Source organism: Typopeltis vanoorti, chromosome 11 (genome assembly GCF_054136105.1).
Source record: "Typopeltis vanoorti isolate ZY-2024b chromosome 11, IOZ_Tvanoo_1.0, whole genome shotgun sequence".
NCBI classification, from domain to species: domain Eukaryota; kingdom Metazoa; phylum Arthropoda; class Arachnida; order Uropygi; family Thelyphonidae; genus Typopeltis; species Typopeltis vanoorti.
The window spans coordinates 75,080,314-75,096,536 of record NC_143559.1 but is presented as its reverse complement, the minus strand read 5'-3'; the positions used below and the strand labels follow the sequence as shown (position 1 = coordinate 75,096,536).

Here is a 16,223-nt window from a genome sequence, read left to right as displayed (position 1 = left end):
TTAAAAACAACTGGAAGGATCCCTCACAATGAAAAACACATCCCCTCCCCCTCTCCTACAAACACTATACTACATGCATGCCAGTAACAGTTTCATAGCAGTGCCAACTAAAACACAGTATCTAACTAAAAACATTTGTCTTAACATCCTTCAAATTTTCAGTTGCTGAAAATATTATTATTATTATTACCCAGGATCCCATGGAGTCAAAAACTTATCTGGGAGGTCCATTTATCATACATACATACATACAGCTCGTCATACAGTATTTTAAACACACTCAAATTCTCTGCAGACACTATACTCTCAGGAAAGGCATTCCAATCCAATTACAAACTACTCCTCCAACATTGATCCTATAACAACCTCTTACTAACTTGTAGGTCTCTATCATATCTCCCCGCTTCCTCCTGTACACCAGACTCTGCAAATTGCATCTTCTCAATATTTCCTCATACTCGACATTCCAGAGTTTAGAAACTATCTTAGTCAGTCACCTCTGAACCCTTTCCAACATCTCTTCATCCTTCTGAAAACCAGGTGACCAAATCTGGGCATAATAGTCCATGTGTGTCCTAATCAAAGCCTTATAAAATGAAACAAGAATCTCCCTACTTCTACAAGTCAGTGTCCTCCACATCATTTCCAGAAGTCTTTGTGTTGTCTTCGCAATTGTGGCTATGTGTCACCTAAATTTCAGATCCTTATCCACTATCACCCTCTTATCTCTTATTTCCTCCACCTCCGACAATATATTTTCACCAAGCATAAATTCTGTATCCCATCTTTGTTTTGGAAAATTTGTTTTCAAAATTTTAAAACCTTACATTTTGCAACATTGAACTCGCATCCCCATTCTCGTGCCCACTCAATTTATTCAAGTCTTCTTGTAAGGCCACAACATCTTCTCTATGCTCTTCATGGTTCGTCCCAACTTTGCATCATCTGCAAACAACTGAATATCTCCATCCAAATCTTCACCAATATCATTAATATAAATAGCAATGGTCCTAAAACAGACCCCTGAGACACACCACTAGTGACTTTACTTTTCCTGGATATCGCTCCCCCATACAGAACTTGTTGATACCTATCAAATAGCCAGTCTCCAATCCAATGTACTAATCTACACTCTCTGTCCAAAAAAAAAAAAAAAAACCGAACTTTTTGAAAATAGAAGAAACTAGTGGCACCACCTGTTGTATATTTTTGTTGTCAAAAGTGGCATACTTCATTAGTGTAGTGTCAACTGTTTATGACATTTATTTCATTAGAAGGCAAGTTATAGGGCCAAGAGTGATGGTGTGTTTTGACGAACGGTCTGAAAATGAGTTTCAAACAGAGAGCTGCAATTGACTTATATGTCAAACTTGATAAAAGTTTTTCCGAAACACATCAAATGCTTCAAAAAGCATATGGTGATGAATGCTCATCCCGTACTCAAGTTTATGAGTGGTTTAAGAGATTTCAAAGTGGTTGTGAGAGATATTTGAGGATGAAGAAAAGTCAGGCCATCCATAAACTGTGCTGAGCGAAGTTAACATCCAAAAAGTGCGTGATTTCATCAAAGAAAACCCAAAATCGTCAGTGAGATTGATTGAAGATGAATTGGGGATTCCAAAATCAACTATGCACAACATTTTGACAGAGAGTTTGGGCCTTCGTAAATTGAATTTGCGATTTTTTCACCACAAGTTGGCCAATAACCAACAAAATGTATCGAATTGAACACTGCAAGGACCTAATTAAAACTGCTCATAAGGCCTCAAACTTCCCTGAAATGATCGTTACTGGTGACAAAACGTGGTGTTTTGAATATGAGCCTGAAACAAAGCACCAGAAGAGGGGGCATCCAGAAAAAAGTCGCTTGGAGAAATCAAAAGTAAAGGCAATGGCGATTTGTTTCTATGATTCCAAGGGCATTATCCTCAAAAATGCGTTTTGCCTGGCCAAACGGTCAATGGCGAGTTTTATCTCGAAGTTTTGAAGCGATTGATAGTGAGAATTCGTCGCGTACAGCATGAATATCGTGATGCAGGCAGCTGGTCAATTTTGCATGATAATGCACTATCTCATTGTTCAAACACTATGAGACAGTTTTTGAGCAAAACCAAGCTTGTGTGTTGGATCACTTGCCGTGTTCACCTGATTGAGCACCCTGTCACTTCTTTCTCTTCCCCCAATGTCATTTGCCGATGAAAGCAAAGCGATAGGACACCATTGAAACATTCAAGCGGCAGTAACGACGACCCTCAACAGTATCCCAAAAACCGATATAAAAAAAACTCATTTAACAAATTAATTGACATTGTATTGAAGCAGGGAGAGTATATTGATTGAAATAAATGATTTGAATAATTATAATTGGCCTGTGTTTTATTTTCTATCAAAAGTTCGGTTTCGTTTTGGACAGAGGGTGTAATATCCAACCCCATTCACTCTAGTTTGACTATCAACTTATCATTCAGTAATCTAGTCAAAGCCATTGCGAAATCTAAGTATATTACTGTGCATCCTTCTCCTCTGTCCAAGGAAGCAGTCACCTTATTGTAAGTAAGTAGATTACTAAAACATGACTTCACTTTAGCAAATCCATGCTGTCCATCAAAGATAATACCATTGTTGGCAACCTAATTCTGGATCCTAGTTCTCACAAGTTTCAATAACTTATCCACAACACCTGACACACAGATAGGCCTATAGTTTGATGCTTGAGTTCTATCACCTCCTTTATGAAGTGGCACAATCTTGCCCCCTCCTTCCACTCTTTAGGAACTTGACCCAGTGCAAGACTCGTATTAAAAGAAAAAAAATGTCAAGGCTGGCATCAACTCTCTGGCATATTCCTTCAGAATACGTGGTGATATATTATCAAATCCCACAGCCTTATTTACATCTAATTTGTTCAACTCCCCATACACCTCTTGCTCACTTACAGTCGGTCTCTCTTCCCCATCATCAACTGCTCTCAATCTCTCGAAGTCACATTCACAAGATTGAAAGACCTTTATGAACTGCTCATTAAATATCTCCACCACAATTTCTGCAGCAGCTGTCTTTATACCATTTTCTCCAATCAATGTCATCCTTTCTTTTGCTGGCTACATATTGAAAGAACTCCTTAGGATTCTTTTTGGCTTCATTAGCTAACTGCTGTTCATACCTCACTTTAGCTACCCTCACGAATTAAGTCATCTGCCTTGCCTGGTCTTTGTAATCTTCATGGAATTGGTTATTTCCACTTCTCTTATGATGCCTCCATAATGCCCTTTTTCTCTGTATTGCATGCTTAATCTCTTTATTCATCCATTTCACACCTACCTTATTTAACCTTCTCACCCTTGGAGCACATTTAGACATTGTATCTACTAGATAGTCTTTGAAAATCCCCCAAGCTGCATTGATCTATTTTCCAGCTAACTCCTCATTCCATGATACACCCGCAAGCCATCTCCTGAGCTCTTCATAATCACTCTCCCCCTTGTAGTTCCACATATACCCTTTTCTTACAGAGGTCCTCACACTACTGGCAACCACACAGGTAATCACCTCATGGTCACTCTCACCAATTGGCGGATGATTTGACGCCTCATTTATAATTACATCCTCTGATGAGATGACCAAATCCAAGACCCTTAATCCTCGTGTGCCCTCTGTTACATACTGTCTGAGGTAGTTATATTCCCTCAAAAACTCAAGAAACTCATTTTCTTTACTTCCAGTTGTATCCCATCATTCCAATCTATATTGCAATAATTAAAGTAGTCCATAATGATCACTCTTTACTTATTTGCTTGGCTAATTTGATCATACATTTGATTATCACTACCATCCACATTACCTGATCTATAACAACATCCAACGAAGTACTTCATTCCACTCACCTCTATCTCACACATCATACTACCTCAAAACCACTGGCATTATTTCCCTCTTGCATCTCTACTTTGTATGGACATAACTCTTTCTCTATCATCAATAGCACTCCCCCCCTCCCTTTTTACCCCTTCTATCCTCATGAAACACATCATACCCTTCCATCTATTTCTGTCAGGATGTCATCCTCATCTAACCATGTCTCACTTATTCCAACAATTTTTGGGTGAACAGACTCAATTAGTGCAACCATTTCATCTACCTTGTTTCTTACACTTTTTGCATTTGTATACAAACACAACAGCTCATTCCTGGATCTACAGCTAGTTCCACTGATACCACTCATTCGATGCAATCTCTCCATGCTCAACTGGGACCATTTCCCTTTCTGCTTATTTATTTTAGAACCCTCTTCAATTCCAACTGTTTCCTCTTGATGCCAGGTCATCTCATTCCTTTCCTGTCTACACATGACAAATACATGTAAAGGCTGCTTATAATGAAATCACTGGGTAGAAAGTACAAAATTTATGTAAAGCAAATTTTCTGAAGCAAACAAAGATGTATATATAACTTAAAATTAGTTTGAATTGCATTTGAGATTTTCAAAATCATTATGACATTTCACAAATGCTAATTTTACAAATAAAATTCTACTGAAAAAGTTGCAACTAACATGTCATGTAAGCTTTGTGAAAATGCAACTGCCTGATGTGGAAGTAACATACATATGTCAAAGCTAGTTCCTGCTGGCAGTTTACACACATGTTGACTACCTAGCATGAATGTGTTAAATAATGGATCAAAACTACATCATACAAAAGTTTTTTTTTTTTTTTGATATTCCCATTCTTGATAGACAGTGTACAAAATTAGTAAGGTTAATTAAAATTACTACTTGCAGATACTGCTTTAATTATGAAAGATAACCACAGAAATTTTCCACATCATCTTGGTTATTATATAAAAGCATCTGAACTGTTTTGATCATCTTTATCTCAGTAATCCCAATTATGTCAATGCTGTATTTTTGTAATTCTTCTGCTAGTGTCATCTCTTTTCCACTGATTCTTCATAAACTGATTGTTCCTATCTTCAGTCCTGATAAAAGTGGTTATGTTCTGTTCAGGTAGCTGACTTATGCTTGCCCCTTTTCAAAATTCATTAAACACAATTATATGTCATGCATCCTAATTATATGTCAAAAATTCAGTTACATTTTTTTTCAAATATGATTGTTGATCTCAAAAAAGCATATTTTATGATTTAAAAATAAATAAATAAAAAGTGAAAACTTTATATTCTTAAACAAAACTGAAAATTAATTATAAAGACAAAGGTTTAAAGCAATCATGGAATTGCTTTAAACTAAAAACTAACATATAATAAACTTTAATTTTGTTGCTAAAAAAATCTTATCATTTAAAAGCTATGAAAAAATGTCAGACATAATTTAATCAAGATAAGATTTTGGGGAAGAGAAAAAAAAGTCATACTTAAATGGGATTCCCGAGCTGAACTTTTAGGAGTGGCAACAGCAGATGCAAGTTCCTGAATCACACACTGAACCTGAAAAACAGGAATTCAAATTACATTTAAATAACAGAAATGCAAAGATATAAATTAGTATTTATATTAGATTATCTTTTTTAGACATAATCTCTTTCTCTTTTTGGAGTGCATTTGAAGAAAGAAGAGAGCTGTATGCTAGAGATGGACTGTATTTGAATGAGGAAGGACATAGGCATTTGAAGAGAATGCTGTTCTCAGGCAAGTGAGAGTATTAGTGTAGAGAAACTAAAGTTGTCAAGATAGATGGAAACAGGGTTAGCCTCTTGTAGAGATAGATGATCCAGAGATGGAGGAATATATGCTGCTATGCAGAGTCAAATGGAGTCTGGAGGAAATAATAACAGGTATAGAAATGCTGACAATTCATTGATGTTTCTTTATACAAATGGCAGGAGTATCAGGAATAAAGGAGATGAATTAGTAGCATTGATCGCCACAGCTGATCCAAAGATTATTGGAATCAGTGAAACATGGTTGAATAAAGATGATATACTGACAGGAATAGAAGGGCAAATGCGGTGATGGAGTATCACTTATAAGTGATGAGTTGTGTCCTCTTAGAGTGGAGGATTTGGAGGGAAATGGCACTAATGGTTTTGAGAGTATATATGGTATGAGGTGGGGGGGAGGACAAAATATTTAGTGACATGTTGCAAAATACAGAGTTTGAGGAGCAAGAAATGTTTAGGCAGTCGAGTTTGGAAAGTGCAAAATGAGTGACCATTATGGGAGATTTTAACTATAGTAGCATAAACTGGGAAAAGGAAAAAGCATGTAGTAGTAAGGGAACAGGATTTCTGGAATTATTGAGGGACAAATGCCTCAGCCAACAAGTAATAGAAGAAATAACAGGATCAAAAGTTTTGGATTTGGTTCTAGATCAGAAGACCTGATTGCAACCAAAATGTCATTCCTGCCTCCAATTATAAGACAGGTGATTATAATAATCTTTGAAAGTAGCTTGGGACAGAAGCATGGATGGAAGAATTGAAAGGGCAAGATATTGCCGGCCTGGTTGGCTGAGTGGTTAGTGTATCCGCTCTCCAGCCAAAATGCTGCGGGTTCGAATCCTGCCATGGGCATGGATGTTTGTGATTGTCTGTGAAAATAATAGTGGTGATGGTGGACAGTAGAGTGGTGAAGGTTGAGTGGTGAAGACAGAGAGTTATAGAGTAGGTGCCCTCCCTCGATGAGTCTTAGGACTCCCTGGAGGTGTCAAATAATATCATCAGTGCATGGGAACTAGTGAAGAAATATTTATTAATAGCAATGGCAAGTTGTTACCTCAAGTGAAAAGAAGAACAAGATTTGGCACAAAGTGGATGACTAATGATATCAAACAGGAACTGCAGATGAAAAGGAGGTTATGGAAAAGGAGAAAGGTGAAGAGCTTTTGCATGATAAGATACAGGCTAGGAAAGTGATTAGCATAGTTAGACAGGCAAAACTTGAATATGAGAACAGATTAGCCCTGAGATATAAGGAAAATCTGAAGGAATTCTTTTGTTATGTGGCCACTTAGATGAAAATGAAAGTAAAGGAAGTGATGCAAAAGACATAGTGAAGTTGTTTAATGATCACTTTATTAGGGTATTTCATCCTGGAAAAGAGGGTTCAAGGTTTAGAAGTGAAAGAAGAAAGTGTGTTAGAAATGCTAAGTTCTCTGGATGTCAATAAGATAATGGAAGATGTGACTTCACCAAAGGTGGTGAAGGTAATGCAGAGAATTGCTGCAATACTGAGGAGAGCACTGACCAGCAGAGATAGCAGAACTATGGTTCCACGTATAAAGTAAAGCCCTCATCAGACCACGATCTGGATTACTGTACTCAGAGTTAGTCACTGTGATTTGAAGGGAATAAATTAACCTTGGAGAGGGTGCAAAGGTAGATAACAAAAATAATATCAGGGCTATATAACATTAGATATGAGGAGAGATTGAGGATATGCAAACTTCAGAGTTTGGTCGATAGAAGAAGGAGAGTGACATGAATGAGACATTGAAACTTTTGAGGGGTAGTTACAGGATTGACACTGGGGAGTTCTTTTGTATGGTAGATCAAGAGAAGGAGCCATTCCTAGAAGCTACAAATGGAAGTGGTGAGTAAGAGAGTGAGGAGTGGTTTTTTTTATTTTTTTTTATCATAATGAGGTAGTTGGACTGTGGAATACATTGCCTGATATTGGCAGTGAGTAAGTGAATGTGTTTAAGAAATGGTATGATAAACTGTTGTTTAAAATGGATGTCCCACAGTGAATCATATGAATCCATGGAAAATCTGAATAATAAACCATCTTAATATTAAGTATTCAGTAACTATTTCAATCACCAATAAAATTCCAGAGTGGCCCCATAAGTCATGGAACATTCCAAAGAAAGGGCCTGTCTTTGCAGCCAAAAATGGAAGGCATTTATGTGATGTGGTTTTTCATAACTCATAAAAAAAATAGTGATTTTAAAAAAACTTATGCAGTTGCTTCACAAAGACAAGCCCTTTCTATGTTCCATGACTTATGGACCACCCTAAATTAGTTGTATTAGTACTATGCAAAACAGTTATTTTAAATAAATACCTTTTCTAATTCTTTGTCAATATCTCCACCATCATCCAGGAGTGCTCTTACTAAACCAATAGCTGAACTCAATTCATCTGTTGTACCAAGGGCCTCAAATATATCGTCATCTTTAGCTCTTCTTTCTCCAGTAAAAGTAGATGAGGTACCTGAAAAGATTTGAAAATGGATCTTTATATGGATTTATGTTTGAATACTAATACAAGGTGTACGAGAAATAAAGGTGCTAAATTTAGGACACTGATTGGACAGGAGTGCTTGCTTGCTAAAAGATTACTGGTGTGCAAAACCTGGTTAATCAAGGAGGATAAATAAATGGGAAATGGAAATGAAGGAATAAAGAATAATCATCTAAGGAAAGAGGGGGGGGGGAAGACATTACTATCAGTAATATCACAGGAATTATGCTCCGTCAATGGTTGCATATGTGATAAGTAAAAGAAGGAATGACTATGGAAGGATGACTTTAAAAAGTGCTGATGGCAGGAAGGTCATAGAATCAAACCAAATAGTTGAATTACTGAATGAACATTTTGCAGGGGGTGTACCATCTAGGTGATGTTGCAATGCCAGATATGACACTGACTGATGGGAGAACAGAGGTTGAAGAAATGTAGGTGCTTAAAATACTACAGAACCTCAATGCGAACACAGTAATGGAATTAAATAGCATATTGGCCAATGTATTATGAGAATGTGCAAGGAAATTATTAGCTTCTCTGATGTTTAAACCTCAGTACTGGGAAGGTAAAGTAGAGTGGAAAAAGAGCAAAGTAGTCCTACTGCATACAGACAGAAGCATCAAATTATGGGCCGATCAGCCGATCTTTGCTCAGGAGTAGTAGTTATGGTACCCGAGAAATTGATGAACAACAGAATTCAGGACTGGATAGATGGGAATATGATACTCTATAAGGGATAACATGGTTTTGTGAAGGATAAGTCCTGCCTTAGTAATTTGTTTATTTTTATAATAAAGTAACAATGGAGCTGAATAAGAGAATGGCTACTCAGTGATTCTACTACTTTACAAAAGGCATTTGACAGGATTCCACATAGAACTCTGTTGCATGAATTGGAGCAAAGCAGGATGGATATGTAACTGGTGATTTGGATTAGAGGGTGGCTGATGGATAGATATCAAAGAGTGGTTTATGGAGAAGTTGAGTCCAGGAGAAGGCAGGTGAATTACTGAATGAACTTAGGATTGTTGTTTAATTTGTACATCAATGATATAAGTTTTGACGACTTAAAACCTATTGAAAACAAGAAGAAGGATTATGAAGAAAAACTCAGTCAAAAACTAGACTTAATATATTTGAAGAAGACATAAATAAAATAAGCAAAAACTTAACGGAAGTAATAATATCAGCAGCCAATGAATTCAAAAGCAACAAATAGCAAAAAAGACCATAAACTTTCAGAGGAAACCATACAACTACTAACAAAAAAAAAAAAAGAGACAAAATATGAAACAAGACAACTTCTAAAATAGAATATGTAGAACTATGCAAAACAAAAGAAAAAGATGAGAAATGAAATAAGATCTTATAACACTATAAAAATAAAAGAACAACTGAAAACAATAAAAATATGAAAATAATAAAAAAAACCTTTATCAGTTGGCAAAAGTCAAATAACTGCAATAAAAGATAAGAATGGAACTACAATAAGGAACCAAGAACAAATCCTAAGCAGACTAGAAGAATTTTATAAAGAGCTCTACAGTGATCCTTCAATAGATAAATCAAATATAAATAACTGTTATCCATCGCATGTGGAATTCATCCCCCCCATTCACTTCAGATGAAATAAAACAAGCATTAAAACAAATGAAAAATGTCCTGGTGAGACCTAATTGACATAGAATTAATTAAATGGGGAGGAAACAACATAATTAACCATATCACAAACTTACTAAATCTATGCTTAGATGAGGGGAAGATACCAGAAAACTGGAAAAATGCTACTCTGAGACTGTTATTTTAAAAAAGGAGACAAAGAAAAAGTAAAGAACTATAGACCAATTAGTATTCTCTCTAATCTGCACAAAATTTTCACAAAAGTAATAACAAACAGGTTAACCCCCTCTTCTAGACTCAAATCAACAGTAGAACATGCAGGATTCCATAAAAGCTTTAACACAATTGATCATGCATGTAAAACGAATAACAGAAAAAGCAGAAGAAAACCAATTGCCTCTCTGTTTAGCCTTTATTGATTATGAAAAAGCATTTGATTCCACTAAAACTAAATGCAATAATCAAAGCACGCCAGAATCAGGGAGTTCCCGGAGAATATATGGACCTCCTCCAGGAAATATACCACACTGCAACAGCAATAATCCAACTTCACGAGTAGCAATAAAATATCAATCGAAAAAGGTGTCCGACAAGGAGACCCTTTATCATCCAAGATCTTTACAGCAGTCCTTCAAGAAATATTTAATAATATAAACTGGACAAACCTTGGTATAAAAATGAATAGCAGAAACTTAATACACCTAAGATATGCAGATGATATCGTAATTTTTGCAAACACTCCAGAAGACCTTAATATAATGATAGAAGACCTGGTCATGAAAGCAGAAAAGTCAGTCTAAATATAAACAGAGAAAAAACTAAAATTGTTTTATCATTTTCTAACAGCAAAAAACATAATAGAAAACAATTCCTTGGAGAGTCTCTTCATATACATACTTAGGTCATCTCATTGATTTAAACTATGGACTCCAAAAGTAAATAAATAGGAGAGCATAACTTATCTGGAGTGCATTCAAAAAATTGAAAATCATTTTTCAAAACAATGACGTCCCACTCTGTTTAAAAAGGAAGACATTTAACCAGTGTATACTTCCAGTCATTACATATGGTTGTGAAACAGGGTCTGTAACAAAAGCACTGGCAAATAAACTAGCAACAACTCAAAGAAAAATGGAGGGGTTGATGCTAGGTATCACATTAAAAGATAAGAAGCAAAACACTTGAATAAGAAGCCAGACTCATATCACTGACATCATTCTTAACCATAAGCGACTAAAATGGAAATAGGTCGGACATCTATCCAGAAGAGAAGATGAGCAATGGACCACCATACTAATGAACTAGATTCCAAAAGAAGGGAAACAAGGCCGAGGATGTCCTGAAAAAAGGTGGAGTGATGAATTGTCAAATTTTATCTGAGAAAATTGGTCCACAATTGCCAAGAACAGAGAAAGGTGGAAAGAACTAGAGGAGGCCTTCATCCAGCAGTGGACAGAAAATGGCTGAAAAGAAGAGAATATAGGAAATAATTTGATGAAGATATTCAGTTGTTTGCTGATGATGCAAAAGTGGGAAGAGCGGTGGTAAATGAAGGTGACTACGGTGATGCACTTTGGGAAGAGATCATAAGCAGTATACTATAATAGAAATTAACTGCAGGAAAATGATTAGAACCAGGGGATTGGGGGAGACTGTGGACAGGAAGTTGAAGTCCAGAGGTCATATTGCAAATACATACAAAACAGCATATCAAATTACATGGTTGTTGAAGAACACATTAACAAGCAGAAATGTTACTGTTCTTCTACATCTGGACTGCTGCATGCAGATATGGACACCCAGATTCCATGGGGATGAAAAAATGGAGGAAAGGATTCAGAAGCGAGTTAAAGATTGTGGGGTCTATTGAATAATCCCTATGAAAATACATCAATGGTCTGTGGGCTTCAAAAACTAGCTGATAAGCAAAAAAAAGAGGAGACATGGTAGAAGCATATACATTATTAAAGGAATTTTATAGGCCTAACACTGAAGACTTTTCAGTACATGGCAGGAAGTGAGAGAATGAGGGATCACCCATGGATATTGTATCAGAGGGTGGTTAGCAAAGGGATATTAGGACTAGAAATTTTTTTTTGCTTGGAGGGTGCTCCTCTGGCAACCCATTCAAATGGGTTGTTGTAAGTGCTTCTTCAGTGAATGAGTTTAAGGAGAGGTATGATAAGTATTGTGTGAAATAATGGCTAGTGTGAATAATGGATCTATTGCAATGAGTCTTCTGAATCTATGGAGATACCTCTAAAATAAAAAAAAAATCAGCTGACGCCTTTTTTATCCCCGTATACAGGAGTAGGCGAGGCCATTTAGCCCTATCTAACTATGGAGATATCTGTATAACAATAATGATAACCCTACTCACCTTGGATATATTCTACAGAGAGAGATCTGGAGAGACTTATGGTCACTCTTTCAGATTTCTTTATCAATGCTTGAGAACCTCCTGAGGGTTCTGCACTCTCAACCACAATCTTCTTACAGTACATAAGTGATCTCTATCTCTCAACTAACTTCAAATCTTTTCATAGTTTTACTGATAACAGCACTCTCCATTCTATGGAAACAAGTATCATTTCAATATGGCTACTTAGACATCCTCCCCCGCCTTTTTTATTATTATTAATTTATAATATATACAATGAGACTGATAATAAAAGTGATGGTTATTTTTTTTTTTTTTTTAACCATCGCTGGTGCAGTTTGCTGCATCCAACTTCCTGTTAAGTTTAAAGATAACATTTGATTTTAACTTCTGGATCTGAGAGCTGGGCTACAAATAAAACTTAATCAAATACTGGAGACCTCTGATGCGAGAATTCTGAGAAAGATTAGTGGAGTGAAGAGATGGCATAAATAGCAGTATCAGATTAAAAATGAGAATATTAGGAAAGGACTTGGCATTGTTAGCATTGAGGAATGCACGGGAGAGGGAAGATTGGCAAAACAGGTATTCTGCTCTTTGGCAGGAAAAAAGATCCTAAGGGAAAACCCCGATGTAGATAGACTGATGTAGTAAAAAGTGCATTAAAAGACAGAAATATGAGATTGAATATGTTGGAGTTTTGACAGATAACAGATTAATTTGGAGGAAAGCTGTTGATTGGAAGGTAGTAATGGTGTAACTTTTCATGTAGTACTATCCTAATTATCCTGCACACCCCCTGAGGATATATATCAGGAATTTGATGATGATACTCAAAGTAGCTGTTCCTACCTTTCACTCATTTTTATCATCATCATCAAATTCACGCCATGTATCCTCAAGGGATGTACAGGATATGATAGTACTACATGAAAAATTTACACCATTACTAACTTCCTATCTGCAATTTTCCTCCAGATCAGTGTGTTACTTGTCAAGACTCCAATATTAACAGATCTTATATTTCTATCGTCTAAGGGACTTTGTATCATATCAATCCACCTATATCTTGGTCTTCGTCTGGGTCGTTTGTCTGCCAACATAGCAGAGAACACTTGCTTTGCTAATCTTTCCTCACCCATTCTGTCTAAGTGACCATACCACCTGAGATTAGCTATGCTAACGCATTCTGGGATGCTGACAATGTCTAGTTCTTTCCTAATATCCTCATTGTTAATATCATATGAGTGCGGTAAGTAGTTGGAAGGGGGACCAATCGTTCGATGCTGTTGGCACACTCTCCCTCGATGAGTCTTTGGACTCTCTGGAGGTGTCAAATAATAATAATATTGCCATTGATGCCATCTGTTCACGCATCTAATCTTTCTCAGGACTCTCATATCTGCGGTCTCTAGTCTTGCCAAGACTCAAGTGTTTTATTTCTGACCCAGCTCTCAGATCCATAATTTAAAACTCATTTGAACACCGTCTTGTATACAGCTAATTTAGTGTTCCGACTAATTTCCCTCTTATTCCATATAAATTTATTCAATTGACTTTCTATTCTTCCAACTATGTTGATTCTGTTGTCTATTTCCATATTTAATTTACCATCTTCACTAAAAATCATGCCTAAGTAGCTGAAATGTTTTACTTGTTCCACAGGTTCTCCATTCACAACACTGTTGACATTTTCAACTATTCTGCCTATTTTCATTGTCTTTGTCTTTTTATTGCTGACCTTCATACCATATCTATTACAGCAGTTATTCAATTTAGTCAAGGAATCTTGCAGACTCGTAGTGGATTTATTTAGAAGTATAACATCATCCGCATAAAGCAAAGAGCTGACATTAATATCTCCAATTGTGATATCATGTTTAATACCACTTTCCTTCATAATGTGATCCATATAGATAATGAATAACAGAGGGGATAATGTATATCCTTGTCTCACACCAGATTTAAATTTAAACCTCCTTCCTGTACTTACTTCCTTCAATTCTAACTGCTGACTTACCTCAAATAAAGACTAAGTATTGCTTGATATAATGCCCCATTGACACCATATAACTGTAGCGCATTGATTATCTTCTCTCTTCGCACCTTGTCATATGCCTTTTCCAGATTTACAAAACTCAAATAGAGATCTTTGTTATATTCCCATGATTTCTCCACAATTTGTTGTAAAGTGAAGATCTGATCATGACGGCCTCTATTTGGCCTGAATCCAGCTTGTTCTTCACCAAGCTTTTCTTTCACAATTTTTCTCAACCGATTCTCAAGTACACTTGCATAACTCTTACCAGGAACACTCAGAACAGAAATACCTCTGTAATTCTCACATTCAGTTTTATTTCCCTTTTTACTTATGGGTCCTATGAGAGCAATACTCCAATCATCGGGAATTTGTCCCTCTGTCCAGGCCTTCTGAACTATCCAGTGCAGCCACTGAAAGACTTTGATACCACCATGCTTCAGCATTTCTGGTGGATTATCATCTATGCCTACTGCCTTTCCATATTTCAAGCCTTTGATGGCTTTTTCTACTTCAAGTATGGATATGTATTCCTGCCTGTATGCCCGTTGAGTGTTTTTTACCACTGTGCTATCACTTCTTGTTTAATTTAGCAATTTCTCGAAGTAATTACTCCATACGTCAAGGATATCTTTTTCTCCCGTTTTCATGTCACCTTTATCATCTCTAACTCTTTTACAGTACTCTTTCCTCCATTTCTAAGCTTCTTCAACAACCTCCAGAATATTTTGCCACCTTCTTGATATTTATTTTCTATGTTCTTGCCAAAGTCCTCCCATGACTTTTGTTTAACTAGTTTTCACAGTGTTTAGCTTTCTTACATTTGTCTCTGTATTCTCTAAGAGCATAAGCTGACTTATTTGCCAGGAACTTTTGATATTCTTTCTTCTTTTCCTTCACTGCCTCTTTAACTTCCTGTGTCCACCATGGAGTTCTGATTTTTCTATCCTTGCAGACAAAGTCACCACATGCATCTCTGGCTGAATCAATCAAGGTTTTCTTCAAGGCGTGCCACTGACACTCTAAAGTTTGGTTCCTGTTCTCAAACTCTTTCATTTTTCCTTCAACAATCTTTGTGTATTTTAGCCTACAGTTCATATTTGAGAGCTACTCAACTTTTATTCGCTTTAAAACTTTCAAACATGTTATTCTTTTCAATATGAAATTCAATTTGATCCTGCTCAAGACTAAATAGTGATCATTTCCAATTTCAAATCCTCTGTACACTCTGGTGTCCTGCACAAGGGGAGAAAACATCACCATCAATAACAACATAATCAATGAGACTTTTCTTATTTCTTGCCTCTTCTCTTCGTGTGAATTTGTGCACATTTTTATGTTGGAACATGGTGTTAGTAATAACCAGTCCATGTGCTGAGCAGAAATCCAACAAATATTTGCCATTATTATTAGCTTTGCTCTTTTCTCCAAATTTTCCCATATATTATTGTATGTCTGACAATAATTACTTGCTCTGCTATTTAGATCCCCAACAAGGACCAACTTTTCCTTTTTCATTGTGTCAGTTGCTTTCTCTAAATCCTCAAAAAATTCCTCCACTTCTACTTTAGTAGAACCTTTTGTGGGACCATAGGCACAAATAAGTCTCAACGTCCAGTTCCCCATTCTGATATTTGCCCACATCACTCTACTTGAGACTGCCTGCCATTCAAGAAGATTAGCCTTGTATTTAGTGCTGAATACAATGGCTACTCCTTTTCCTTGGTTGTCATTGCCTGAATATAACATTTTGTATTCATTGCTCAGAAAGCTCTCACTAGTTTTTGTCTTTTTTGTTTCAGTCACCCCTATTATGTCGATCTGGTACTTATCTAATTCGTCAGCTAGCTCCATTTCTTTGCCATTCAGGCTTCTTATGTTGATAGTACCGATCTTTAACTCTGTTGATGTCGAGTTAGGGTGTTCTTTCAGATTTGTTCCAGTAGCTGACTTTTTGCAGTTCACCCTGGTTCCCTGGCAA

General features: G+C 36.5%; 1 protein-coding gene across 3 annotated transcripts in view; it reads right to left on the bottom strand.

Moving 5' to 3' along the window:
• Nucleotides 1-16,223, bottom strand: part of LOC150101749 (corrinoid adenosyltransferase MMAB-like) — a 134,352-nt gene that overhangs the window by 80,750 nt on the left and 37,379 nt on the right. For all 3 annotated transcript variants that reach the window (XR_016549092.1, XM_090401059.1, XM_090401058.1), the window contains exons 3-4: nt 8,023-8,171; nt 5,373-5,445 (exon numbers count right to left, since the gene is read on the bottom strand). Coding sequence is in view for 2 of the 3 variants with exons in the window: in XM_090401059.1 (XP_090257185.1) it covers nt 5,373-5,445; nt 8,023-8,171 (222 nt within the window). In the remaining variant the exon portion in view is untranslated. The remainder of the gene's footprint in view (nt 1-5,372; nt 5,446-8,022; nt 8,172-16,223) is intronic.